This window comes from Rhinolophus hipposideros, assembly GCF_964194185.1.
Source record: "Rhinolophus hipposideros genome assembly, chromosome: 8".
Lineage (NCBI taxonomy): Eukaryota > Metazoa > Chordata > Mammalia > Chiroptera > Rhinolophidae > Rhinolophus > Rhinolophus hipposideros.
This window is the reverse complement of record NC_138054.1, coordinates 83,102,559-83,128,866: the sequence shown is the minus strand read 5'-3', so window position 1 is coordinate 83,128,866 and position 26,308 is coordinate 83,102,559. Positions and strand designations below refer to the sequence as shown.

Below are 26,308 nucleotides of genomic sequence, written 5' to 3'. Positions count from 1 at the left end.
CTCAGTGAATTTCATTAGAGGGCTGCACAGCCCGAGCCCTCACCTCGATCTGGCCTATCGTTTCCTGGTACTCTTTGTCTCTTGTCTTGAAGAAGGATTCTGTCTCATGGATCAGGTTGCCCAAGTTTTCCTCTTGCTGGGAAAAAAGAACAAAGGGACAATGTAACTGGATGGTGGGGGTGGCAGGAAAAGAACAGGGACGAGAGACAGTTGAAAGGAGGTGTCCCCAAACCCCCACCTCCCGCTGCCTTGGGAAGCCAACCCTGGGGCTCACCTCGCCCTGAAGGTCAATGGATGGATTGCAATTGGTGAAGTCCTCCCAGAGCAGTAGCGTGTCTTCATTCTCTTCCCACGTCAGGCTGTCACAATCATCATCAAAGTCAAAAGTCTCCCGCCTATGGGGGTGACACAGGAGGGCATGACTGAACAGGAGCCAGGCTCCAGGGGTCGGGATGGGGAGAGAAAGTGGCACTGACCCAACAGGTCTGCTCCTACAATGTAGCCCTCCAAAAAGATGGGTGGTGACAAAGGGGACATGCACCTTATACTTGGAGTTTAACTCTTTTAAAATGTAGAATGTGTTTACATACTCTTTATACCATTGGAAAATGTATGCTTTTTACAATGCCAGGCTTTAATGGAAACTAAAGGTATTTTCCTCCCAAGTCCAATCGTGTAACGTTTTCATTCGTTTAACCACTATCTATTGAGCCCCTATGTTGCACGAGGTGATTTGTATAATCTCCACAACTCAGAAAGGTTCGTTTTATTCCCATTTTATAGATGAGGAAATTGAAGCTCAGAAAGAAGAACTCCTTTGTCCAAAATCACACTGCTAACCTGTAACAACAGACCCTGGAGCTGAAAGCCAGCTCTTTCCGTTTCCTACAGCTTTTCCCTCCCCATCAAAACATCACCAAGTACCCATAACGGGCTGCGCACAGACTGGCCACTAAGCACACATTAAAATGCAATTCATTCCATCCCCACAACAATCCTATGAGGCAAGTATGATTATCATTCTCATTTTACAGGTGAGGAAACTGAGGCTCAGAGGGATTAGATGGACTAGAACAATACATTCTGGGAATTGGGTTTGAATTCAAAGCCTGGGTGACTTTAGGGCTTCCCTATTTACTAGAACTTTAAACAGGGTGACGGACCATATGGGTTTGCCTGGGACTGAGGGGTTTCTGGAGATACATGGTTATCCCAACTGGAAGGGACCTTAAAAATCATTCAGCGCAACATGCTCGTTATTCAGATGGGAAGGCTGGTTGGTGTCTGCAGTAGTTAAATCACTTGACCCGGTGAGTCAGCCAAAAAGGAAGATGTGTGTCCCAAGCTCCAGATTCCCACCCCAGGGCTCTCTCCACTGCCTACAATCCCTCCCTCAACTCCTTCCGGGACCTTCCCAACCTTCCCACAATGGTCCAGGCTGGGGCTGGGGGTCACTGGGCAGGGCCCAAGAAGAAAAATTTTTGGTAAAAAGCTGACTAGCACGCCCCCTGGAGCCAGGTTGCTGCCAAAATGTAGTTCCTGCCAGAGCCTGTAGGCGGCTCTGTGAGTCAAGGGAGCAGAGAGGGAGGGGGGGGAGGGGGGAGGGGGGAGGCGGGGGGGGCGGGGCAGGGCTGCAGGAGGAGGCGCCACCAGCCCGAGCTAGCTCCAGATGAGTCCCTGGGGTCGACCCGCACGGCATCACAAACTCGACTGCTGACTTCACTTCCTTCCAGAGTCTGGGATCTGAAGAAAACCCCAGCTGAGGAATGGGAAGCCGGAAAAGACAGGATGATGAACCAGAGAAAGGGCTCGGAAAAGGCACCTCCCCCCTCCTTCCCCACAGATCTTGAGGGCGGGGCTGAGGAGGAGGGCGGGGCTGAGGAGGGGCGGGGCTGAGGAGGGGCGGGGCCGAGGAGGGGGCGGGGCCGAGGAGGAGGGCTGGCCGCAGTACAGAGAAAGTAACAAATTCTTCCCCCTTTCCTTGGTCTGAAGCCCAAGCAACCGATTTTGATCAAAACAAAACAGCCTGACACGAGTGCATTATTCAAAGACTTCAGGAGAACTGGCTTGGGTCTCAGCCCGTAGCTAGCGGAGATGTCTAGGCAGGGGCCTAGGCCCCACCTAGGGTGGGGTCAGCATGGCCTAGGCTAGAACTAACTGCAAGTGTGGAGGGGTGATGAGATTAGGCAACTTTACCACCCACTTGATCAATCTAATTGGATACTGAATCCAGTTCAGACCTGTCAACACTTCAGGTGCCAGTTTCTGCAGCATTGGAACCGTTTGGTACACACAGGAACACTGCTTTGGGGTCTGTCCCTTTCAGCTCACCCATTCCCTGGTGTCTGTATGAAAACGGGACCACGATTTCTTTAATTCAATGAAATGAGCCTGGGTTTGTGGGGCATACAATCCAGCCTTAGGCTCAGGAATGCCCAGAGCAACATTTGGAAAATATAGACCCAACCAAGAGTTCTCTTCCAAAGCCCCTCTTGTCAGCAAAAGATGAGAGTGTGAGATTTGGGGGGAGGATGTTGAAAGAGGAATCAAGAGTCTAGGAGTCTATGGGTCACCCTCAAATAGCACACCCCCAGAACATAGCCCCATCTCAGTTCTGTTTCAGTGGCAAGTACAGGGAAATGTGGAGCAAACCCAATTCCAACGTTCCTTATTGGGCTCAGCTGCAGTGGGACCAGGGAAGGATGGTGCAGAGAGGGCCGGAGACAAAGCACTGGACTGAGAGTCGGGAGCCAGGCTGTGTCCCAGCTCCTTGCACACCCCTCTCTGAGCCTCAGTTTCCCCATCTGTACAGGAAGCGGATGGGAGAGTGATCTTTGGGCTCTGTAATGGTAAGCTAGCCCCAGAGCCTTACAGGAAGTATAAGGAGAGTCCCTGCCCCTTACTTTGGAAACAAGTACAATGGCAGAGGAATCTGCTAAGAGGAGTGTGCCCTCTCAGGAGAGGTTCTGGGAGGTTTTATGACGGCCATCAGAGCCAACAGTTCAAACCCAGCCCTGCTGTTGGAAACCCAGGACCCGGGGGGAAGAGATGTCATGTCAGAAAGCTTTGCTCAGCCCTGAGACTCTGATGCAGGGGAAGGGTAAGTTGGGGGTGGGGGTAGAGTCCTGGAGCTCAGGTGCCCAACTTCAAGGGACTCCGGAGACAGCAGACAGGGACAGGCCACTGGGGAAGGAGGAAAGGTGACGCCAGAGACCCAGTCCCAGCCCTGTCCTTGGACTCCAGGCCCTTAGGCAAGTCCGCAGGGGCACCTCTCCCCTTCCTTACCTCACTTGAGAGTACCGTATGGATTAGAGTGAAAGCTGGATCAGGGCTGAGAACACGGACCTGGATAGGCCAAAGCCACAAAGCATCCCTGCCCCAGACGACGATACACAGTGAGCTTCAGGTAAACCAGCTCTCGGGGGGTGGAGGGGGAGGGGGGCAGGTGCTGATTAGTAGCACTTGCCAATTTCCCACTGGCAAATTTTAAGCTACTAACGTGCCATCACTGAACTTGGAGTGGACAGAGCTGCACACCCAGCTGTCACAAGGTTCCAGCCTACCACTGACCGCATCCAGCCCAGACAGCATCTCAGGCAGCATCTCAGGCAGCATCTCAGGCAGCATCTCAAAGTGAGAGAACACAGGCAGACAGGCTACCTCTAAATCCCAGCTCTGCCACATATTAGCAGAGGAGTCTTGGCCAAGTCGCTGCCCGTCTCTGAGTCTCAGTTTCCTCATCTACAAAAGGGAAGTGATAACCCCACCTCCTGGGTTGATTGTCTGGAGTCGATGAAATCGTGTTTGTAAAGCATCCTACAAAGGGTGCTCGGCCAGTGGTGGTCCTGGTGTGTGGCTCAGCTCAACATCCCACCACAAGGAAAACTACGGGGAGTGGGTCTAAGGCTCGGTCAAGACTCCCACATCAGTTTGACCAACACTACCATTTGGCCTTTTCTGAAAATGTGAAACTCCCCAAATTATAAATGTTAAAAATGCATCCAGATTTGTTCAGAATACCATGCTGGCCAGACAAAAACACATGTGGGGGCTACATTCAGCGCAGGCCATCAGTTTGTCACCCTTGCCCTAGTGATCTGAGGAAACGAGGTAGAATCCCCAGCTGGGGCAGCGGGAATACTCACAGCTGGTTAAACATGCGTTTCATCTCGTCGGTGATGTTCATGGAACCGACCTCTTCATCTGAGAACCGGTTCACCTCCCCATCCTGCTCGGAGATGTCATCGTCCGAAGTCACCTTACGCTCTTTCTTTTTGGGAACCACCTGACCCGGAAAGGAAGAGATCAAGGTAAGTAGGAGGTTCTGCTGGGATGGAGGGTAGCGGTGGGCTGGGAAAGGAGCCGGCATCCCACGGGATACATGGAGCGTGGCTGGGCCAGCCACGGCTGGGAAAGATGCACAGGTCCTCTAAGAAGCAGGCAATGTTAGCAGGAAGCGTGAGGTGGGAAGACATGCAGGGTGGAGGACACAGACACCCTGGACCCTTCCCTGCCCAGTGGTTGGGCTGGCTCAGCTCACCCCTTCACCAGAGAAGCAGCCCCAACATTTGGGGAGAGGAGCAGGCCAGACTGGATGCAGTCACCTGGGATGTGTCAGAGCCAGCCAGAGAGACGGAGAAGCCCTCAGGGAGGCCCGCATGGCTCCATGCCTCCCAGAACCCTCCTGCTTACATGCAAAGGCAGCAGGCAGGCGGCCCCAGGTTCACCAAGTTTCCTCCACTCCAAGCAGACAAGACATGAGCAAACCAAACAAAAGTGGAAACGGTCTCTCCTGCTTCCCAGCAGAGGGGCAGTGAGAAGGCCCGGATGTGGACAGAGAGCCCAGGGAAGCCCAGATCTCACCCCACTACACCTCCAAAGTCACACACTTAGAGCAACAACACACTGTACTGCCCTGGGCTCAAGCAAAAGCCAACCACAAACCAGACTCAAGAAGCAGGCTTCGGAGAACGACGTGTGCCCTTCAGGCAGCAGGACTAGCCCCCAAACCCTCCCTGGAGGACAGCTGCCAGTGAACCCATTGCTTTCTCTCAGAACACACAGTTGTTTGTTGAGGGGGAAGGGGGGAAGGGAGACTGAGAGCCTCTCCAGTGGGAATGAAAAATAGGGGCCCACTGCTCCCGCTCTGAACGCCGAGGCTCATCTGCTAGGGCTCAGGCCAGTGCACCCAGTGCTCCCACAGCCTGGCCAGGGCTCCTCAACCGTGGCCACAGTGCCCAGTCTGACAGCCAGAGGAAGAGGCAGGAAGCGGCGCTGGCGTGGGCTGGTAGACAACCCCCGGGAGGGTCAGGAGACCTGAGTTCCAGCCCCAACTCTGCCATTTCCTTCCCTGAGCCTGTTACATCACTTCCCCCACCCACCCCCGGAGGGAGTGGTCTCCTCAGCCATAGGATGAAGCCGTCAGCCTTGATGATGGAGTGGGAGGAGCCTATGAGTCCGCGAGTCCCTGATTCTACGTTCTCCTGATGGGGCTGGAGGGTGGGGGACATGCTAGCTGTGGGTGGGGTAAGCGAGTGGGTGGGATGTGAGGGAAATGGGGGCTAGCCAGGCGGGGTTGAGGCCAGGGCTCTCTGGGAGGGTGGCAGTGGCAGCTGGGCGTGGCGGCTGGTGAGCAGGGTGGCCCTAGTCACCTGGAAGATCTTGGACACGTCTTCCGAGTTCCGCTGCTGTGCGACATCGCACAGCTTGGCCGTGATATCGATTCGGCGGCAGATGTCCATGTCCACCTTCATGGCCTTTTCTTGGATCTTTGTGTCCAGGTCTGTCATGGGCTGCAGGGAGGACAGCAGGGGTTACGTGAGCGAGGGATGGAGGAAGCCTGGGAATGGGGAGCGCTCAAGGCTCCTGCTGGGCAGAGGTGGGAGACCCGTAGGGGGCAGGTGGGAGGCCCCAGCGGCCAAGGGGGGCCTTGAGCTTTTCCTGGGCATGAAGGGCTGGACCAGCGCTGCTCAGGTTGGGGCAGGGGTACAGGGGTTGTGGGAACTACAGGCTCTGGCGCCGAGTGGACAACGTGAGACCGTGTTTGCCAGTCTCCCTCAGGGCTGGAAGACATCTTCTCAGCACACACAGTGTCAGTGTTTTGTTAGAGCAACGAAAAAGAAAGGCAGCTCCCACTGTTGAAAGACTTCCATTCTTTCCCACCCGGGGTTCCCCAACGGTCCCCGAACACAGAGGCATGCCAAGGGGTGTCTCTCTCTCTCTCTCTCTCTCTCTCCAGGATTCTTCCCACAGCTGACAGTGGGGGCTGCGCAGGACAAGGGGTGTCCCCCTGGACCTCAGTGAAGGGAAGCCAGGAAGCCTCCACCTGGAGCCCCAAAGGCTTCTTCCTGCTACACCCAGCTGCACAGCCCTCAGGAGAGAAGCCACACCAGGCTGAGTCACCCATGATCAGTCTTTTTCCTTCTGGCAGCTTGAAGGTGGCAGGAAACCTGGGTCCCCAGCAGGAAGGAGTCCTTGGGGGCTAACAGCTCTCTCCTCCCACGGTTACTTGGAAGGGCTCTGATCGTCAAAAGAATGCACACACCGGCCTTCCCCCACTTTACAAAGCACCCCTGCTGAAGGCCGCTGGCCTGGGGAGCCTCTTGGGTTGGCACAGGGCCTCCCTGAACCTGTACCCAGACACCAAGGCCCATGGCCACTACCCCGCCTCATCATGGTGAGCTGGGGAGGAGTCGGAGCCAACACACGCAAACCATCAGACGAGCCCAGGGGAGGGCAGGATGGGTTAAGCAGCAGATTAATGCATCTCTACTCAGACCAAGGGAAGCGGAAGTGGGGAGGGGGCAGGAGGAGGGCGCCTGGTCTCCGATGCATCTGTCATCCTCATGGGTCAAACGCAGCCAGCCAGGACTCTAACTAGAAGCCGAGCTCTGGAGCCTCGGAGTGAAGGAAGCATTTTGCATGATGGGTGTGGGGGGAGGTCATGACTCCTGGGGGTGGAGGCCGGTGGCACTTACGTCACTCATGAGCCCCTTAAACACCACCAGCTCGGCCTTGAGCCGCTCGATCTTCTCATTCATCTCCTCCTGGATGGCTTCAGCCTCCTGTGCCGCCTATGGGGACGGAGATGGGGGAGGCTTTAGGGGGGTGCCAAGTACCTTGAGGGGTAGGAGGGAGTGACACCTGGGTCCAATGAGGCTGGGTGACTGAGTGCTAGGGAAGGGGTACCAACGACCTCGGCCCAGCCTGGCTTCCCACCGCCCAGCTTAAAACACTTCTCAAAGGAATATTTACTGCATGGAAAACTCCACGGCAGATATTAGAAGGAAATGAACAGGTTGATGTAATAGGTGATCCCAATAGGATAAAATATTAGGTCGGTTCATGTGAAATTGCCAGTATTTGACTATCTCCGATCTCCAAAATGGCATCACGTGTGTCAACCTAATTGCACGTACACATATAGAGTATGTGTGTGCTTGCACAGAAAAGACCAGAAGACCACACGCCAATTTGTCAACGGTGGAGGGGCAGAACTGAAAGAAAGTATTGTTTTCTTCTCTGAGCTTCTCTAAAGTTTCCAAATTTGACCATAAACATGTTATGTTGGTAAAGTAAAAAGCACTTTTGTTACAAAAATGGGGGATGTTCATCCTTTTCCTTCTACATACTGACATTATTTTAATCTGTCTCTGTCTTAGAAAAGCAATGCTTTAAATATCAGAAAGTGATTTGAAAAAAAAAATGTTTGAAAGAGCTTTGCATGGCTTCTCATGGGGTTGCAATTCTTGTGCCCGTTTGAGAGGAAAAGAGAGGCCAAGAAGGTGAAGTTTATTGCCCAGGGTACCCAGCAGGCGGGTAAGGAGCAGAGCCCAGAACACAGAGGCAGAACAGCAAAGAAAGGTCCTCACGCCCACCGTGGAGAGCCCACTGGGGCTGAGAGCCTACCAAGTGACATGCCCACTGCCTTGTCCAAGGCATTCAGCCCCAAGCCAGTTCCTGCCAGCTGGGGGCGGGATGCTTAGAGACTGTACAGTCTGAGACTCAGGTGGGGAGGCCAGAGAAGGGATTCAGTAGCCCAAGGTCACCCCGAAAGCCAGGGCAACGGCAGGACTTGAACCCAGGCTTCCCGACTCTTAGACCCGAGATTTTCTGCAACACTGCGCTGGCCCCTGCAGGGGACGTAGCAAAGGCCTCTTGGCTCCCTTGAGGAGAGACTGAGGCAGCAGGAGGTAACACAAAGCTCCCAGATTGGCCCCCTGAAGACTGTGCCCCTTGGCCACATGGTCCTCCCATGAGCCTCTGGTCAGGAGGTCGGAGGGCTCTTACCTCCTGTAACGTGTCCACCACGGTCTGCAGGTTCATGCGCTTGGCAAGCTCCTCCTCCCATCTGCAAGAGGCGAGAAGGACAGGTGGTCAGAGGGGGCCTCAGACAGTACAGGTGTCTGTCCCCAGGCTGGGCAAGACCGGCACAGTAGGGAATCCCTCCCTGTCTGCCATCCAGGAGCTCCCCGTCTAGGGGTGGTGGCGGCAGTGGGTAACAACAGCCAGGTTGACGCGCAGCCATCATACTGGGTGGTGGTGACAGGTGTCATGCTCAACACAAGAGCACGGCCCCAGGGGGAGACGAAGGTGGGAGGGACCACCACCCACCTTTGTGCAAACTGTAAAGCGCTGCTGCTCCTGCTGTGCTGTAAGAGGCGGGACGGAGGCTGGCACTCAGGAGCCAGGCTGCAGCCAGCACTACCCTCATGTTCTCCTTTGCACCCACAAGCAACAATCTTTTTACTGTGTTCACTATTACAATCATGGAGTCTATGTGTCCTGTAGCCTACCCTAACCAACAGAGACATCTGCATAGCTCTTACCATCTCTATCGTACAGATGAGGAAACTGAGGCTCAGAGAGGTTAAATGTCCTGCCCAGAGACACACAGCTAATTAGTGGGTGGGGCTGGACTTCAAACTGAGGTCTGTTTTATTACATCAAAACAAACAAAAAATAAATACATCGCTCACTTGTTTCGCATTTCTTTTATGCCAGGCCCCGTGTGCCAGGGGCTTTACCTGTATCACCTCGTTCGTATACACACTGGTTGAAGCTGGACAGGAAAGGATAGAAGAGAGGAGGCACGCCAGGGCTCACAGTGTACCCCCAGCGATCATTGGGAGTTGGATGGGGAGACAACCAATATAATCACCACAACAGCACAAGCTCACCTTTACTGAGAGCTTACTTTGTACTAGGCACCGTTCTGCACAGTATAATTCAATCCTCGTAACAAGCCTCTAGCATAGGTGCCTTCATTACCCCCATGTTACAGGTGAACAAAGCGAGGCACAGAGGCCCAAGGTCAGGGTGAGGACAAGTGGAGCCAGGACTCAAACCTGGGCTGGAGGCTCCAGAATGAGTGCTTGTAACCCTGTCGGGCTCCCCATGGACGCAGGGCCCATCAAAGCCCTAACTTGGCGCCCCACCCTGATCCTTCTCCCTCCCCAGAGAAAGCCAGGGGCAGGTTCCTTTCCCCTCTCCATCCTGGGACAGACAGATGAACTTCTCCTTTTCCTCACCCACTGCTGCCTCCCTACATGGCCGCAGAGCAGGCAAGTCTGGAAGCCTTTTAGGATGTTGTCGGGGCCAGCTAAAAATAGGCCAGAGGGGAGGAATGGATGAAGAGCGGGTTACGTCACCAGCTTTTGGAAACAAGAGAAAACGGATATTGTTTGCACACACAGAGGAAAATTCCTCCTCTCTCCCACATGAGACAAGACGGCCTGGGGCCAGGGCTCCCAGGGGACACACACACACACACGCACACACAGCACACGCGCACACACGTGGTGCTCCCCCTCCGCCCCATTCCCTTTGGTCTTTACCAGCCCCTGACATTGGCAGCCAGGCCTAGATCTGCCGTGGGCCACCGACCCACAGAGCAGTGGGGCTAGGCGGGGGCTCCTGCCAGAGAGGAGGGTCACAAAGGAAGCTAATGAGGGGCAGAGAGGGAATCTAAGTTTCTAACCCAGGTGGGACCATCTCACTGAACACTCTCGTTGTACAAATAGGGAAACCGAGACCCAGAATGTGCCAGGAATTTGCAAGGTCACCCAAAAAATATGCTGAGGGCCAGGCCAGGAGTCCAGCCCTGGGCCTAACATGGGGGACAGGAATCCTGGGTGGGGGAGAAGTTCACAGGCCACCTTCGTCCCCGCCCAGAAGTATGGGGCATCTGGGGCTGCCCTCAGGAGATAGATGTCATGTACCAGGACACAGGTCCTGAGTGAGCCACTCTACTCTGAGCAGGGACAGAGGACTTGATTCCAAAGCCACTGAGAGGAGCAGGTGCAAGGGAGGGCCCGGCTTCACCACTGCATCTTACAGCAATAGCAGAACCAGCAGAGAAGGGGCACCCAAGGGCATCTCCCCTCCCCGACACATACACCCACTTCCTACTTGGGCTCCTGGGGACGAGGCCCAGCTCCCTCTCACTTTTCCTTTCAGCAACCTTCACGAGACAAAGGTGGGGCAGGGGTCAACAGACCCATTGTAGGGATGGGGAAAATGAGGCCCAGAGAAGAAAAGGGACTTGCCCCAAGTCAACCCAGAGCGAGAACATGAGCCATGTCTTTGGATCTCCAGACACAGCAGCCATTGATTTGGTGCCATGTACTGGGTTCAGTGCCTTGTACACATATCTCATGGGCTCTCATGTGAACTATTAACCCTCTTGGGTAAAGAATTTTTCCCCAAACCCATTTTGCAGATGACAGAGCCAGGGTTCAGAGAGGTGAGGTAACTTACTAAGGTCACACAGCTAGTAATCAGGGCTGGGACTGAAGCTTAGCCAATCCACGCTGGAAACAGCAAGTCTCAAACTGTGACATGCACAGGAAACCCTTGGGGATCTTACTCACATGCAGACCCGGATTCAGCAGGTCTGAATTCACATGCAGGTCTGGGGACGGGAGATACACTGCATTTCTAATGAGCTCCCTGCAGATGGCACTTTGAGTGACCCTGTGCCTCACTAGTGTTTCTAATTTGCACCCCAGCAGACGAGTTTGCACAAATGATTTTATGGGCCTCTTATTTTCACAGCCAGGCTGCGTGGGTAGCCGGCACTCCTGGTCCCAGAAGACCGAGCACAGACCCCTGTGCAGATAGCAGCTGGCTTGGCAGACCAAATCCACTGCCCACACCCACGTGCCTCCTAGCCACGGTGGGAAAACCTGGCTCTGCCGGCTCCAGTGTTGACAGTGCAAAAAAGCTTTGCCCTTCAGCTACTCTGGCTGACTGGGTGAGAGGATGATGACAGGTGATGTGCTTCTTAAGACGCCCCAGACACCCTACATTCACTGTAACTCAGCCCAGGGAGAGAAAGCGAGAACTGGTCCATCAAGTTGTGGGCTACGACATTTCTACACCTGCTTCTCAGGCATAGTCCCCTCCCCGGACCTGGATCTGCCCACGGGAGTGAGGTTTCAGCAGGGTGGTGTTTCAGGCAGAGGGATCGCATAAGCAAACAGGGGCATCAGGAAGTCCAGGGAGTAGCCTGTAGGGAGTCCCCTACAGAGAAGGGGACATGCCTACTATGAGTCAGAGGCTGGTGGATGTCCCATCCTTTAACCTTCGCTGTCCCGATTCTCTCGCCTAACCCATCGCTCAGCAAAGGAGCTCACGCAGTGGGCTTTAAAGCTACTGAGAAACCCCCTCCCCATTTTACAGGTAGGAAAATAAAGGCCAGAGCACAGAGACAACTTGAGCCTGGGCCAAGACAGCCTGAATCTATTAGAGCCACCCTTGCCCACCCTGACCCAATAGCTCATAAAACTTCCAAATTCTTCCCTCAAAGTGTTGGATAAGAAAAAGGAGAAGAGGGACATTTGTTGGTCACCTTCTGGGTGGTGTTCACCATGTCAGGCATTCATATACACATAAAATACAACAGATCATTTAACCCTCCCCTAAGGATCATCCCCATTTTGCAGATGAGGAAACAGAGGCTCAGAGGCAACTCAATTCCCCTGTCCCTCCCTCCCTCCTCCTCAGCCTCCAGAAATCCTATTCATTCTCCCAGGTAGGCTCAAATGTCACCTCTGCCCCAAGCCCCCTGAAGCCACTTCAATTGTTTTCCCTCCTCAAGGATCCAGTCTTCCTGGGGGGCTTGGCCACAGTATCTCACCAAAGAGCCAGCTCTGATGCCAGGGACAAGGAGGGACTGCCCTCCAGCTTCTCCACCTCTGGAAAGAACGCAGGCCCAACCCCCAGACCCGCTGGTTCCTCCAGCATCCTCTTACGCTCACTCCCGCCGAAAGCGACCCACAACCTGGGAGCAGGAATGGGGTGCTGGACAAGGGCAGGGGCAGTGCAAGGACAAGCAGGGGCTCAGAGTGTGGAGTCCACGAGTTGGGAACCTGGATGTGTGTGTGGGCAGGCATAGCCAAGCCCTCATCACCCATCTCAGGAGGTCTCAGGCACCCTGTGCCCCTGGCCTGTCGGGGCGTAGGAAAAACATGGGTGAGATACCTCTTCTGGGGGGGAAAGAGGCACAGAGGCGAGGCACCATCAAACAAAGCATTTAAGGAGTTGGGTCTAAAGCTGGGCTCCAGGCCTTCCATCAGTCCGGGTTATAATTACTTTTGCTACCCTCACTGCTGTACTCCCTATATCTACCTCAACCCACCTCCACTTGGTAAGGAGTCAGAGAGTTGCTGTATGGATTTGTTGATGAATGAATGAATGAATGAATGAATGAATGAATGAATGAATGAATTCAAACTCCAACCACTCCTCAGCCCTCCTGCTTACCCCTTCCCCAGTCAGGGCCCCTTCTGCGTAAAACATCCTCTGTCTGCACAGCCCCAGCCTGGGGGCTCCCAGGAGCGAGCTGAGTTCCCAGCACTGGCTCTCTGCTCAACTCAGTCCACTCCTCCAGAGCCTCTCCAGCAGGCTGGGGGTGGGGGGACACAGCTAGGGCAGGAAGCGGCAGGGGGAAGGCAGCAGGGGGAAGGCGAAAGCTTTCCTCTCCTACTTCCCACAGCCCTCCAACCAGGGAGGGAAGGCAGGGATGTTGGACAATGAGCACAGGGAGAGGAAATGACTCCATGACTGCCACTGCCACTCTGATCTGGGGCTTTGGCCACCTTCTTAGCAGAAGGAGCACATGTGTGAGGCCAGTGGCCAGGAGGGGGAGGTGGCAGCACCCACCCCAACCAGATGTGGTCTCCCCGCATTCCTGAGGAGCAAGCCACAGCTATGACCATGTGATGGATGAGAAGTCTCAACAGGCCACTGAGGGGAGGAGATGGGCAGCTTCAAAGCCAGCCCCCACTCCTAGCCAACACTCAGGGCCAGTGGCCCCCTCCCCCATCAACTCATGATGACACACAGATCCATAGGAAGGGGCTGACAAAGCCTGGCTTACTGATGGAGGACGGAAAGCCAAGCTGAAGTCATTGACAGAGGGACTGACTCACAGATTTTTCACTTCCTGTGCGATCAGAGAAAGAGGCTCTGGAGCTCCAGCTTCCAAGGAAAGTGGGTGCAGCCGAGCAAAATGATCAAGGTTCCAGGGGCAGCCCTAGGGCTTCTGAGGAGAAAGTCCTGGACACTTCTGGGCAGCAAGACACTGGGTTCATACTCTGCTCCCCCAACCACTTCTCATCTGTGTGACCGTGGGCAAGTCAATGACCTACTCTCTCTAGGCCTCAGTTTCCTCATCTGTGACATGGCAAGCACACCGCCTCTTTTGAAGGTGGTTGTGAGAATTCCATGAGGTGGGCAGTTTGTTCTGTGCCCCACCCCTGGCACAGAACAATTAGTGCTCAGCAGCTCAGTTTGAACTGTAGAGTGCTGCGGCTGGCTCCAGCAGCCAGACCTCAGAGAGCTTGGGAGGGCACCACAGGAATGGTCCACACCTTTCCAGGAAAGACAAGCGGAGACACACCCGGGCCGACTCAGGCGATGGGAAGCTGGCTCAGGTGAGGCTGGGCCGGAGCCGGCACTGGAAAACTTCATTCTGGGCCAAGCGTGGGCCTGGCCTCAGGCAGAGGGCAGGTGGGCGGAGGGCAATCCTCGCCAGGTGTGGGCTGCCAGGGGATGGCGGGTGGGTGTGCTGGCGCCATTCTGCTGTCCTCCGGGCTCTGTGCTGACCGGGGTTTTCTGTGAGCCCACCGACAGACGCACAGCGGCACCTCTCCCCTGCCCCCCGGCCTCGCTCCCAAACGGGGGCCACACCGGTGCCCTGACTGGCAGGTTCTTCTCTAGACGAATCGGAGTGGGAGGAGGGAGCTGCAGGCACAGAGGCAGGCGGGGGGAGGGGGGGGGCCTTTCTCCCATGCAGTTTCGCAGAAGCTGACAGGTCACAGATGAGAGTGGGATCTCAGGTGGGCCCAAGCTGCTGCTGAAGGGCCCCACCCCCGTAGCTTCTGTTGAGCCTCCTGGAGAGCTTAAAAGTCACAACCGGGTCAGCTTCCTCATTCCACACCACCCCCACCCCACCACCCCCACTTGTCTAATACCATAAACAATTCACATTTGTGGCAAAAGAAATCATACAGATCAGCAAAAAGGGCCGTGGGAGGGGGTGTGGTTGGGAATAAATGAGAACCCACCCTCCAAGGGCATCCTCCTCCCAGGTACCTAAATGCGGAAACACAAGGACTCTCCTCTCCTAACTTTCTCCCCTCATTTGGTGTACTCTATCTTTGTATCTTTTCTCTCCAGTAAAAGGAGGGCTGGGTCCCCCCACCTGTGAGTGGGGGCCCCCCATGCCCGTGACGCCACTCCAATGGGTACCTACCTGCACAGCCTCACCCAGACTCACCACCCTCTCCTCCCTGCCCCTGACCCCAGGGAAGGGACGCCTCAAAGGCATGCCCATCAGAGGCCTGCCTGCCCAGCTGCACTCTGCTGCTCAGAAGGAAACACAAATTAAATGCCAACTGATTGTCTCCACGGAGGAGGTATTAATTTAACGTGAACACTTAACCAGGGCAGCCGACTCCATTACAGGCGGCAGTAATGGCCCGGGCGGGCCGGAGCACAGGCTGTGAGCTGTTGTTGGGACGGGTTTGAGAGGCCACCACATCAAGTATGCCCCTCTGCCCAGCATGCTGCCAACGCATGTGCGCACACACACACACACACACACACACACACACACACACACACACCTGCTCTCAATCTGAAACATCAGCCCCCTCCAGAGGACAAAGCCTGTGCAAAGCTACTCAGGGGCTGCGTGGGGGGCCTCATGTCCATAAGGAAGCACCCTGTGGAGGAGACGGTTCTGAGCCAGGAGGCAGGAGATCCTGGTTCGAGTCCTAGCTCTGTCACTAATTGCCTGCATGACCTCGGCAAGTCCTTTCTCTGCCAGGGCCTTAGTCTCCACATCTATAATACGATCTCTAAGAGTCCCTCTAGATATGACATTTGCAGCGCAGTCTGCAGACCCTGGATGTGGCCGTTCCTTGGAGCCTGGAAGTGAGACGGCCTCTGGGACGTCAACTCCATTCCAGAGCCGTCCTGGGTAGTGGAGTCAGGCCTCCCACTCCTGACTTCAGCACCATTACCAAGAGCCGGAGGTGGCGCGGTAGCATGTATTGGTTTATTCGTCTATCCTCTCGTTCATTCCATAGCCGTCCCTGAGGGCTTGCCATGTGCACTCGGGCCTCGTACATCAACAGTTATAGGAGTCTCTACTGACCCCACTAAGAAGGGCAGGCAAACTGAGAAAGCTGTTTGCACTGTGCAATCCCGGAGAGCCCATTTACCATGAGCTAGTACCTCAGTTTCCTCCTCTGTAAAATGGGGCAGCAATCCTACTTGCAGGGTTCATGGACAGATTAAATGAGCTCATGTGAAGGTATACAGGCAGCCCTGATGGCCAACAGCCATCTTTATCACTGGTATTACTACCCTACCTGCATTTGCCTGGAGGAGAGAGGGGCAGGTGGGTGGGTAAGGCCTGGACTACCTAAACAGGGACACCTCTCCATCTGGCTCTGACCTTCTGGGGATCTGGAAGCAACTAAGAGGTGGCACTAAAATTCAGTTTAAGTGAATTTTCCAGCAAGGAGGTGAAAGTAAGCCCTACCAATGGTCTGTGGAAATGAGCTGCAGAGTCATCCACACTCTTTGTTTCTTGATGACCAAGAGTACCCTTTGCAGGGCAGCCGGCTGGCCTCTGGGGCTCTCTGTGAGGAGCTGCAAGAGGAAGGGAGAAACTGGCGAGCCGCTCCCTGGACCCCACCCCCCAGGGCCACACACCCTCAGGCAGTAGCAAGGCAGCCTGCCTTATACAGGAAGGCCTGATCGGGTCCTGTCTCTGCCCTAACTTGCTGTGTGACCTTGGGCAAGTCCCTTCTCCTCCTCTAGTACCACTTTCCAGTTCTTCATGCAATGGTGTCAGACTGGATAGACTCTAAGGACCCACCCAGCCATGCCAGAAAACAATGTTCATGATCCCTGGGCAAATACCCCACGCTGACCACAAAGCTATCCAATAAACCACAAAGTCGCAAAGCCAGCTGGGACATCAGCCTCTGAGTTCTTTGAGTAAGGTGGAGAGAAGGGCATGGGCTCTGGAGCCAGAGAGTCTTGGGATCAAACCCAGCTATACATCTTACAGCTCTGTGGCCTGGAGCAAGCTACTGACCGTCTCTGGGCCTTGGTAAGACCACCCCTTCGTAGGTTTCTTTGCAAATATTCTAGACACATGTATGGCAGGGGCCTAGAACAGTGCCTGGGACACCATGAGCACACACTCATGACCTCCAAATGACAGATGGTCAGAGAGGTCTGGACAGACTGAGTGAGTGGTCCCAGACCACACTGCAAGTGACAGGGCCAGACTTGAACCAAGGGCTGGTTGATGCCAGAGCCACGAAGCTGCCATAATAATCATGTTGATGATGATGATAATGGTCATGAGCTAGAGCCACCATCACTTGGATGGGTGACCAGGGGCACATAGGGGTGGGGGTGCCTTAGGGAAAGAAACCAGATGCTGACACCGCCAATTCCCCTGCCAGCAAAACCGAGCACATGTCCTGCTTCTGCCCTCTATGCCCCCAGATGTGCCCCAAGAACGAATGGGCATATGTCCAGCAGCCCTTTGAGGTCTGTCCTGACAAGGGTCACCATGACAGCTGGTAAGACCAAGGCAGGAGAGGTCCCACCAGCCAGAGACCATCCCGTCTCATGGTGCCACCCTGAGAGGCAAAAGCCATTTAAGGTACTGTCCCAGGCCCAAAGAAGCCCCTGGTCACCTGCCCAGTGACAGTCTGAGGTTTCGGCTGTTCATAGGAATCATTGTTCCAATTACCCAGTGCCCGTATTTGCCCAGGTTCCCGGTGTCACCCTGACTTTGGTGCCATTTATTGAAAAAACACCTTGGGAGACCTGGCAGCTCTGTGGACACCTGTAATCCAGAGCTGTATGCTGGGCAGTGCCCTCCTTCAGTCCTCTGTCTAGAAACCATATCCCAAGTGAGCATTGCCCCCCACAAACCGGGCCACTACAACAAGGAAAGTGACTCAATGAGCATTTCATGGCAAGAAGGAATCTGCGCCCCAAATTGCAGGCCACTGCGAGGTTTCTGGGGCACCATTTCCAACCTCTTCCAGGCTTGCTATACCTTCATCACCTCCTCCAGTGAGCCCTTCCTGACTTCCCCAGGATGGGTCACTACGCCCATCCTGGTGTTTCCAGTCCCGACACATGCCTTCCTCACAGCATCCAAGGTGCTCTAATTTGTTATTTCTCTGCCTCTCTCATCAGACTCTGCTCTCCCAGGAGAAGGACAGGACTTGCATTTACTGTGAAATGTTGATTATAGCATTTTACTCCAACCATAGCTCTGGGAGACAGGTGTTATCATTCCCATTTTACAGATGAGAAAACTGAGGCTCAGGTGAAATGATTTACTCCATGTCAAGCCCATCTGACCCTCAAGCATGAGCAGCCTCTCACAAGAGCATCTCATCAGCTCCATAAGCCCCACTCCCTACCATGCCCCCAGCATACTGCTCAGGAGACACCCCCAAATGACCAGGCCAGGGTCAGATGCACAGGTGTGTGCCCACAGGGCCATAGCCACTGACATGGAAAAGAGTCACTTAGCCAGGGTATTGCTTTGGCCATTTACTCACTTCTCAGGGCCCTAGAACCCGGGTAGAGGAAGCTTCGCATTCTGCTCCCACTGGCCACTACAGATCTGCCCCCCGCCCTGACAATGTCCCGCCCCCACAACTGACTGGGGCTAGCACACGATGAGCTAAAAAGGCACTGGGTTTGGAATCGGACAGAACTGGGCTCAAATCCCAATCACATGCTTCCGAGCAAATGATTTCCTGCCCATGAGCCTCCCCATTTGGTCATCATGAAATAGGGATGACCATAAAGGCCCCCTCCTTGCGGCTGCCCCAGTCTGTGAAAGAGATGACACACGTAGGCTCTGAATAAATGGAGGCTCTCCTGCTTGGCCCTGCCCTCCCTGTCGCCAACTAGCTCAAAGGGCTGAGACAGCACCCCTATTTCTCTGGGTCTCAGTTTATCCAGCTGTAAAATGGTCTCAGTTTCTTTCTGTTCTGCTGCTCTATGGAATTCATGGTCCGGGAAGGCTGCAGTTTGTCAGCAGGCTCCCAGGCACTGGCTGCAGAGGTCCCACACGGTCTACCACCAGACTGGGATGCTGGGAGGGGCAGATGTGTGCCTCTGGCAAAGCACTTAACCTCCTGGGCTCCAGGTTCCCATCTTTACAGTGGGGGCCAATAGAAGCACCTACGGTGTGGGGCTGGTGTGTTCAATGAGTCAGTATGCATTAGCACTTAGCACAGAGGCCAGCTCCAAGGTAGTGAATGTCCCATAGATGGATGCTGTATTAGCCACAAACATGGTGTCAGTGTTTTCCTTCCTGCCATGGAGAACGGGCAGCTCCGCTTGGGGTGACAGCCCTGCTCAGTGGACTGGCCAAGGTGCCAAGCACCTGGGCCACACCCCCTGCTATCAATGCCTGCTGACACATGGGGCTGTCCAACAAAGACACACAGGAGGACATCTCCTCTCTCTCCTGTCCAATCCAGTGCCACGTCTCAGTGCTGGCACACAACCTGGCACCGAGGACGCCCCAGGGAGTGTCTGCTGCAGCCCAGCTCCGTCTTTCCCCTACAACACATTCAACTCCTATGAACAAGTGCCCACTGGGGAATCAAGTGCTGGGAGCACAGGAGTGGATGAAAAGTATTCTGCTCTCACTGAGGGGAGGGGAGTTCCAGCGCCCTCTCCAGACAAGACCTCTGGTCCCCTAGCCTCAGGTCCTCAGTCCCTGCAATCCAGCAGGACAGAAAGATCTGGGCACCGGTAGCCTGGTGCCCTGGAAGTCGGGACGGAAGGAGATGCTCATCCTGGGCTCTCAGGGCCAGGAGGCATCTTTGCTCTGCCTGTGAGTGAAGGGGCCCCGTCCAAATCGCCCCTGCCCATCGGGACCGGGGGAAGGAGGGAGGAGAACAAGACTCCACCCCCACACGGAAAACAGTGCTTGCATCCAGAGAGAACCACAAGACTGGGGGGCAGGGAGGACTTGTCCCTCTGTCCCCTTCTGTCTCTTTCTTTTAATTATAGTAAAATATTCATAATATAACACTTATCATCCTCACCATTTTTTTAAGTGCACAATTCAGTAGCATTAAGTACTTTCACAGTATTGTGCAACCATCACCACCGTCTAGCTCTGCAACTCGTCATCTTGCAAGACTGAAACTGGCACCCATTAACCATTAACTCCCCATTTCCTCTCCCTCAGCCCCTGGCAACCACCACTCTCATTTCCTCTCTATGAATCTGACTACTCTTAGGTGCCTCGTGTAAGTGGACTCACACAGTATTTGGCCTTTTGTGCCCGGCTAGTGCACTTAGCATAATGTCCTCAAGGTTCATCCCTGTTGTAGCAGGTGTCAGAATATCCTCTCTTTCGGTATGGTTTTAATTTTGAATGAGACAATGTATCACCTCATCAAAAAACCAAAGCCATTTACAACTTAAAAAGACAAAAAGTAAGTACCTGGTCATTTTCAAAAAGTACCTGATCGTTTCCTCCATTTTAAATTACATGAGAATCTTACAATGATTACACGAGAAATGGGAAAACAATCAGGTAAGCGAAAACAAATAAAAGAATGAAACACCCACCCAATCCCCCGCCCCTGGGAGAATCACTTAACATTGGCTGCACATCCTCCCCAGTGCCTGCTTATGAGGCTTTTTTTTCTTATGAGATCTTCTAAAGGGGAAAATAGGATCAGACCACATGTGGTTTCAAGCATTCTTTTTCCCCTGAACGATGGATGGCAAGCATCCTTTTGAGCAGGTGACACAGCAGGTCACTGTGGCGTCACTGATCTAATGAAGCCTGAGCTGTCATTCCCAAATCCTAGCAATCTAAACCCTGCGAAGAACTCCTTGGTACACACACGTGTGTATTTATCCAGTTATCCCTGTGGAATGGGTGGCTGGGTCAAGGATGGGTGCAGACTTAGAAAGAAAAGGCTCTGGGCCCCTCCAAGCATTGTGTGTGACGAGGCTACACTCTCGTGGCGCTCAGCTGCCCAGGGAGCCAAGGAAAAGCAGGGTCCCTGGGTCCTCACCCCAGCTCCTACAAATAACACTGATTTGTGCCTTGGTTTCCCTATTGGTCAAAAGTCTCGGGTGGAGAAAGACCCCACCCACCATAAACACTGCCCTTGTGCACCCTCAATGGGGTGGCACTCTGCCTTCCCCAAGGAGCAAGGGCTGGAAGATCAGGCTCATCTTGGGAAAGGGGCCTGCAATCCCTTTTCTGAGAGGATAGAGGTTTCCATCTGGTGTATGATAAGCTCTGGAGCAAGTGGCCACATGCTAGGGCAGAGCAAGACAAAACAGAATGCCCCATGGCACCTCCAGCCCCGGGTGTGCCAAGCTGCATCGCGCCTCCGGGGTCTTCGCATGTGCTGTGTACTCTGCCTGCCCCTTTGTCACTTCTCTCTCTCTCTCCTCATCTTATGCTAACTTCAAAGTCCAGCTTATATACCCCTCCTCCAGGAAGCCTTCCTTGACTCTTTGGTCAAGGTCAGGTGCTGCTCTTCTGTACTTTGAAGGCCCAGGTTACTTGCTACTGAGATTATCTATTCACCTGTTGGTCTCCTCTACTTAACTCAGCTCTCAGAAGATCAGGCCCGTCTCTGGCTCCCAGCTGCAACTCCGGAGCCCAACATGGAGCCTAGTACACAGGCATCAAATAAATGTTTGCTGGATAAAAGGGCCATTGGGTGGAACCTCCACGACCTTCCTTAGGAGATCCACTCTGGAGTCAGTATAGCAACGACTCACTGAGTGGCCTTGGACATACCTCCCTGCCTGCCCCTCCCCAAGAACCTCAGTTTCCCCAGACAACCTCCACAGTCCCTGCCACTTCTGCTCCTCTCCTCCCATGATCCTTTTCTCTCACCTGCATGCCTGGGCCTACCTCACGTGGAGCAGACAACAGGAGGTTGGTGCTCATAGCTCTCCATCCCCAGACTTGCCATTCTGTGCAGGTCTGTCCATGACACCGAGCCCCATCCCAGTGTCAGTCGGCTCTCAGCTTCTGGGGCTCCAGCCTGTGCTCCAGAAGCCAGTAGGGGGTCTGGACAACCAGGCCAAGAACCAGGAGACCCAGAGGATCTGTGCCCAGGAGTCTGGGGGGCCCCACCCAGGTACATGTTTACAGCTTTGAGAGAAAACAGCAACTCCCAGGGCTATTTTGGAAACCTAATGTGCACTTAGAATCTCTCTGGTGTTTATCCCAAGTGACGGCCCTGCAGGTAAATAAATGCAAGGCACTGTGGGTCTGCAGCTCAGGGTGATCCCCCCATCAAAGCCACATTACTCACTCATTCAGAGCCTTCTTATTCACCCGGAGACCCTGGGCCAACTGCCTGGGATTCCAAGTGTCCCTTATCATCTGCAGCCTGGCAGTAGAGCTGCAGGAGTTGGCACACCCCCATCCTGAGTTTAAACCAAGGGTCTGCAGCCTTGAGAAACTCACCTCTCCAGGCCTCAGTCTTCTCATCTGTGAAACGGGGAAGAAAGACCCCCACCTGGATTAAATGAGTGTTGGCAAGCACAAACAGGCTCCATATGCGGTGACGGGGGGAAAAAAAAAATCACAGAACATGGGATCCTAGGATGTCAGCAGGGGTGCTCAGAAGTCCAGGCCATTTGTAAACGAGAAGTCTGAAGCTCAGAGAGGTGAAGTGACGTGCCCAAGGTCACACAGCCAGGCAAGCGGCAGAGTGGGGACTGGAACCAGAGCCCATGCTTCCTGCCAGTCCACCCCACCCCCACCTGTAAGGAGGATGTTCCTTGTCAATAATCACCAGAGAGGGAGGCAGGAAGAGAGGTGAGGACCCAGGAAATCAATTAATTACACCTGGGGCTTGTGCAACTCAGGGTGGGTGGTGGCGGGCACCGTGTGTGTGTACAGCTCCCTAATTGTCATAACTGGCTGGGAAGGTTGCAGGAACAGCCGGGACAGGTAACTAACTGCAATCAGCTGCACTAAGAGAGGGATTAGTGACTAAACACAGCTCAAGGGGACAGACTCATTACTTAATGCCAGCCTCCTGTCATCACGCGGGCCCTGGCAACTTAATGTGAACCAGCAGGGAGGGCCCCGGGGCACCCCCCCAACATACACACACACACACACACACACACACACACACACAGACACACAAACACAGAATGTTCCTTCCACTCATCCATGGAGCTGGGGTACCCATCTCAGAGGAGAGAGAAGTCAGTTCCCTTCCGAGAGGAGGGGGAATGAAATGGAGCAGACATCAAGAGAACCTTCTGTGACAGTAAAGCCCCTGACAGAGGACTTTTTTTGGAGCCTCTCCTTTCCTCACTCCCATTCTGCTGATAGGGAAACTGAGGCTCACAGAGGAGAAGCGACTTGTCCAGGGTCACATAATCATAATGGCTGACCTCAGGAAGTGTTAGTATGTGACAGGCATCATTAGCGCATTTAATGCTCACAACAACCTTAGGAGGTGGGTACTATTATTGTACCCATTTTACAGATGAGGAAACTGAAGCCCAAGGAAGTGAAGCAACTTGTGCAAGGTCATAGAGCTTGCCAGGGCTTGAATCCAGGCAGTCTGGCTACAGAGCCCAAGCTTACCTGCCTCCTTATGATGGTGGATGCTGGATTAGAACATGGGTGTCTCTAAATGCAAAGCCTGGGCTCTTTTCTCTGTGCCAGGTGGACTCATAAGGGGATGGAGAAGGTCAGGGTGCATGTACCTCAGTTTCCTGAGGGTCAGAATGGACCCCAAGTTGCATGACCTCCAAACTGCAAGAGTGAAGTGCAGAGGCCCCCACCCTGGGCTGCCAGGCTGGGCCGCTCTTGGCCCTGACTACGGCCCTGAAGTGAAGCTCCCTTTGGTCCTTGTCCAGCCCCCAAAGCTCTCAGAGAGGCAGGGTCCTTCAGACACTGGAGTTCCTCCAGAGGGAGTCCTCCAAGCTGTCTGCATCCTGCCAGGTGCCCAGCCCAGCAGGAGGCAGAGGGTCACTGACCCCTACCTTGCCCAGGGACCAGCACAGCTTCTCTTCTCAGCTCAAACCTAACTAGGGCCTCCAGCCACATGATCCCTGGCCTGGACTTAGCAAGAAGCCAAAAAGGAGATGGTCCAAGACAGAGGGAGAGAATGAGCAGCCTGGGGAAACGGGTAGGGCCATTTGTACCCATGCCCTGCCCCCTTTCCACTTTGCCTTCACATAAAACGTGGGGAACATATACAATACCTACCTCACTGGGTTGTAAGGGTTGTATGAGATCGTGAACACCCAGCAGCCAACATTATTTTCTCATCTTAGCAAGTAGGCCCCACACTTCCTGTTGGGTGGGGGTGGGGATAGTGCTGTTCCAGGGTCCAGGGTCCTGGGCTTGGCTCAGATGTGCCATTGCTCCCCTCAGAGGCTTTGTCCTGTAGGTTCCCTCTTCCCCACCCTGGGATTGGGGTGCTGTCTGTTACCCAGAGTCTCCAAGTGCCCAGTATATAAATTGTAGGCTCTCAACTGGTAGTTACTGGATGAAGGAGCTTATGAGCTGGAGCCACGGGGTCGAGCAGCCAGAAGGGTGTCGGTGCAAGTCCCACTCTGGCTCAGTGTGTGACCCTGGGTCCTTCCCTGCACCTCCTAGACCCATCTGCCCAGGAGGCTCCCACCACCCGTGGGAACTCGGGCTGTCCCTCCTGCTGCCTCTGGGAGATGGTGGGCCAGCTAGGCCCGGGGCAGCCCGCACAGAGGAGGGCCCTTTCCCCACTTGCTGGGCCTGCTCGGGACAGACAGCCGGGTCCACGCCCACCCCAGTAGGCCCACAAAGCCCTCCTTCTGGTGACTTTGCCTTGGGACAGATGGAACACCATGTGGCATCTGCCAAGCCAGATGGCCTGGTTGGCCTGAGGGGCCAGGACACCAGCTGGGAGTCCAGCCCCAGCAGGCAGAGCTGCTTAACCCCTTCTTGCCCTAGCCGCAGGAGTTACAACTTAACCACTGTCATACACTCAGGCCTCCTGTCCTCTACCCTTGGATCAAGGGGCCTCCCCAGGGCCCAGAAGAAGTCAGGGAGGCTATGGGGTAAGAGGGAACTATGGGACAGGTGGGAGTAAAGGAGGCTGCTGCCCAGCTTTGAGGTCAGGCCTGGACCGCCAGGAATCTGCCAGCCCAGAGGGCCAGCTGGGGAGGGCACTGATTCTGGGCCGGGGAGCCCTGTGGGGCCAGGTGGAGCCAGCTGCTTGGTTTCCAGGATACCCGTCTGGGGCAGGGACTGCCAGGCCAGGAGGCCACCGGCCACCTTTATTGGGCTGCAACACCCATTCCCCAGCCAAACCCTGGAAATAGCACTGCCCTGTGAAGGAGAGACCCAACCCCACCAGGCTGGCTGAATGGCCGTAGACATGTTGCTCAACCTCACTGGGCCTTAGTTCTTCCCTCAGGAATGGTGGGGCAGGGGTGATGCCTGGGCTCCAGAGCCACTTCTGCCTCAGAAGGTTCTTTGACTCCAGGAGACAGAATGTGTCTCCCTCCCAGGAACCTGTGGGATCCTAAAGAGACCAACTAGATCCTTTCTACACAGTGCATGTCCCAACCAGTGTGCGCAAATCAAGAGGGGTTCAGGCAGGAAGAAAGCAAGCCTCAGGTGGGTAGGGCGGTTGATATCCACCCATGCTTCTACTGTGCGGAAGGCTAAAGAGGGGGAAATGCAGCGTATGGGATTAGGGCTGGAGGCCAGGAAGCATTCCCCAAAAGAAAAGGCTACATGGTCGCTGGAAGGCACCTCTGGGGAAGGCTCTGGAATGCCCTTCCGAGGCAGCAAGACCTTTAGAAGGATCTGTAGTGGTCCTAGCCTCAAGGTGAAGAAGGGACAGATGACCTCTGGAGACCCCCTGGAGACAGCAAGCTGGAATCCACAAGGAACAGTAAAGCAGGGCCTCAGAGTCTCTGCACTGGGCTGTCCAGCCAACGTGACATTCGAAATGGACAAGTGTGTCATCTCAGGGCAGAGCATGGCCACGCTCGGCTCCAGCCTGGGGCCTGCACACTGGTTGCAGAGGACCCCAGAAAAGCCAAGGAGGGAAGGTTTGGGCAAGAGGGTTGCCAGCCAAGAGAGGACCCATCTGTCCGCACAGCAGAGGTGAGAACGTGGACTGGGGCCCACAGACCTGGCTGTGAGTCCTAGCTCTGTTGTGCGACCTTGGACACGGCACTGCCCCTCTCTGAAAAAAAACCGTGTTGGAGGAGAAACTAAACCATCTCTAAGGACTCTTCCAGCTCTGACTTTACAGTCATTTGGCAAGCTCCCTAGGGACAGGAGTCTGCCTTTCTGGTCCAGGCAGCATTATCCCCAGGGCCTGAGCATAGGGCCTGAGCATCTGATGGCTGGAGCAAAATGATGGCTGGGGGGCTGGCTGGCTGGCTGGCTGCATAGATGGATGGATGGATGAGTGAAAAAGAAGAGCAGAAGGTCCTAGGCATTCCCTAGAATGATTCCTTACACATACCCAGAAGGCCTCCCTGGAACCCCTTTCTCATAACTGCAGACCCTTCAGTGTCCAATCCCCTTCTCGAAATTTGTACACCTGTGCACATACCGACAGATACGTGGTCACACATGCCACACACATTCCAAGCATAGTGACCCAATTTTGAATCCTGCGACTAGAAATTAAAGCTATGGATCCTTGAAGCCATGAGATATATCTGCTCTGGCCTTTCCCCAGGGTACCTTGGATTTCTGAAATACCCTCCCAAAACTGGGTTCGAAAGG

The 26,308-nt window shown here is 54.5% G+C and overlaps 1 protein-coding gene across 5 annotated transcripts in view; it reads right to left on the bottom strand.

Annotated features, from left to right (window-relative positions):
* Positions 1–26,308, bottom strand: part of IFFO2 (intermediate filament family orphan 2) — a 50,527-nt gene that overhangs the window by 7,360 nt on the left and 16,859 nt on the right. For 3 of the 5 annotated variants that reach the window (XM_081056624.1, XM_081056626.1, XM_081056625.1), the window contains exons 2-7: positions 8,290–8,350; positions 6,978–7,073; positions 5,652–5,792; positions 4,146–4,285; positions 275–395; positions 44–136 (exon numbers count right to left, since the gene is read on the bottom strand). In XM_081056624.1, the coding sequence (XP_080912750.1) occupies positions 44–136; positions 275–395; positions 4,146–4,285; positions 5,652–5,792; positions 6,978–7,073; positions 8,290–8,350 (652 nt within the window). The remainder of the gene's footprint in view (positions 1–43; positions 137–274; positions 396–4,145; positions 4,286–5,651; positions 5,793–6,977; positions 7,074–8,289; positions 8,351–26,308) is intronic. The other 2 variants (XM_081056627.1, XM_081056628.1) reach the window with 1 other exon arrangement.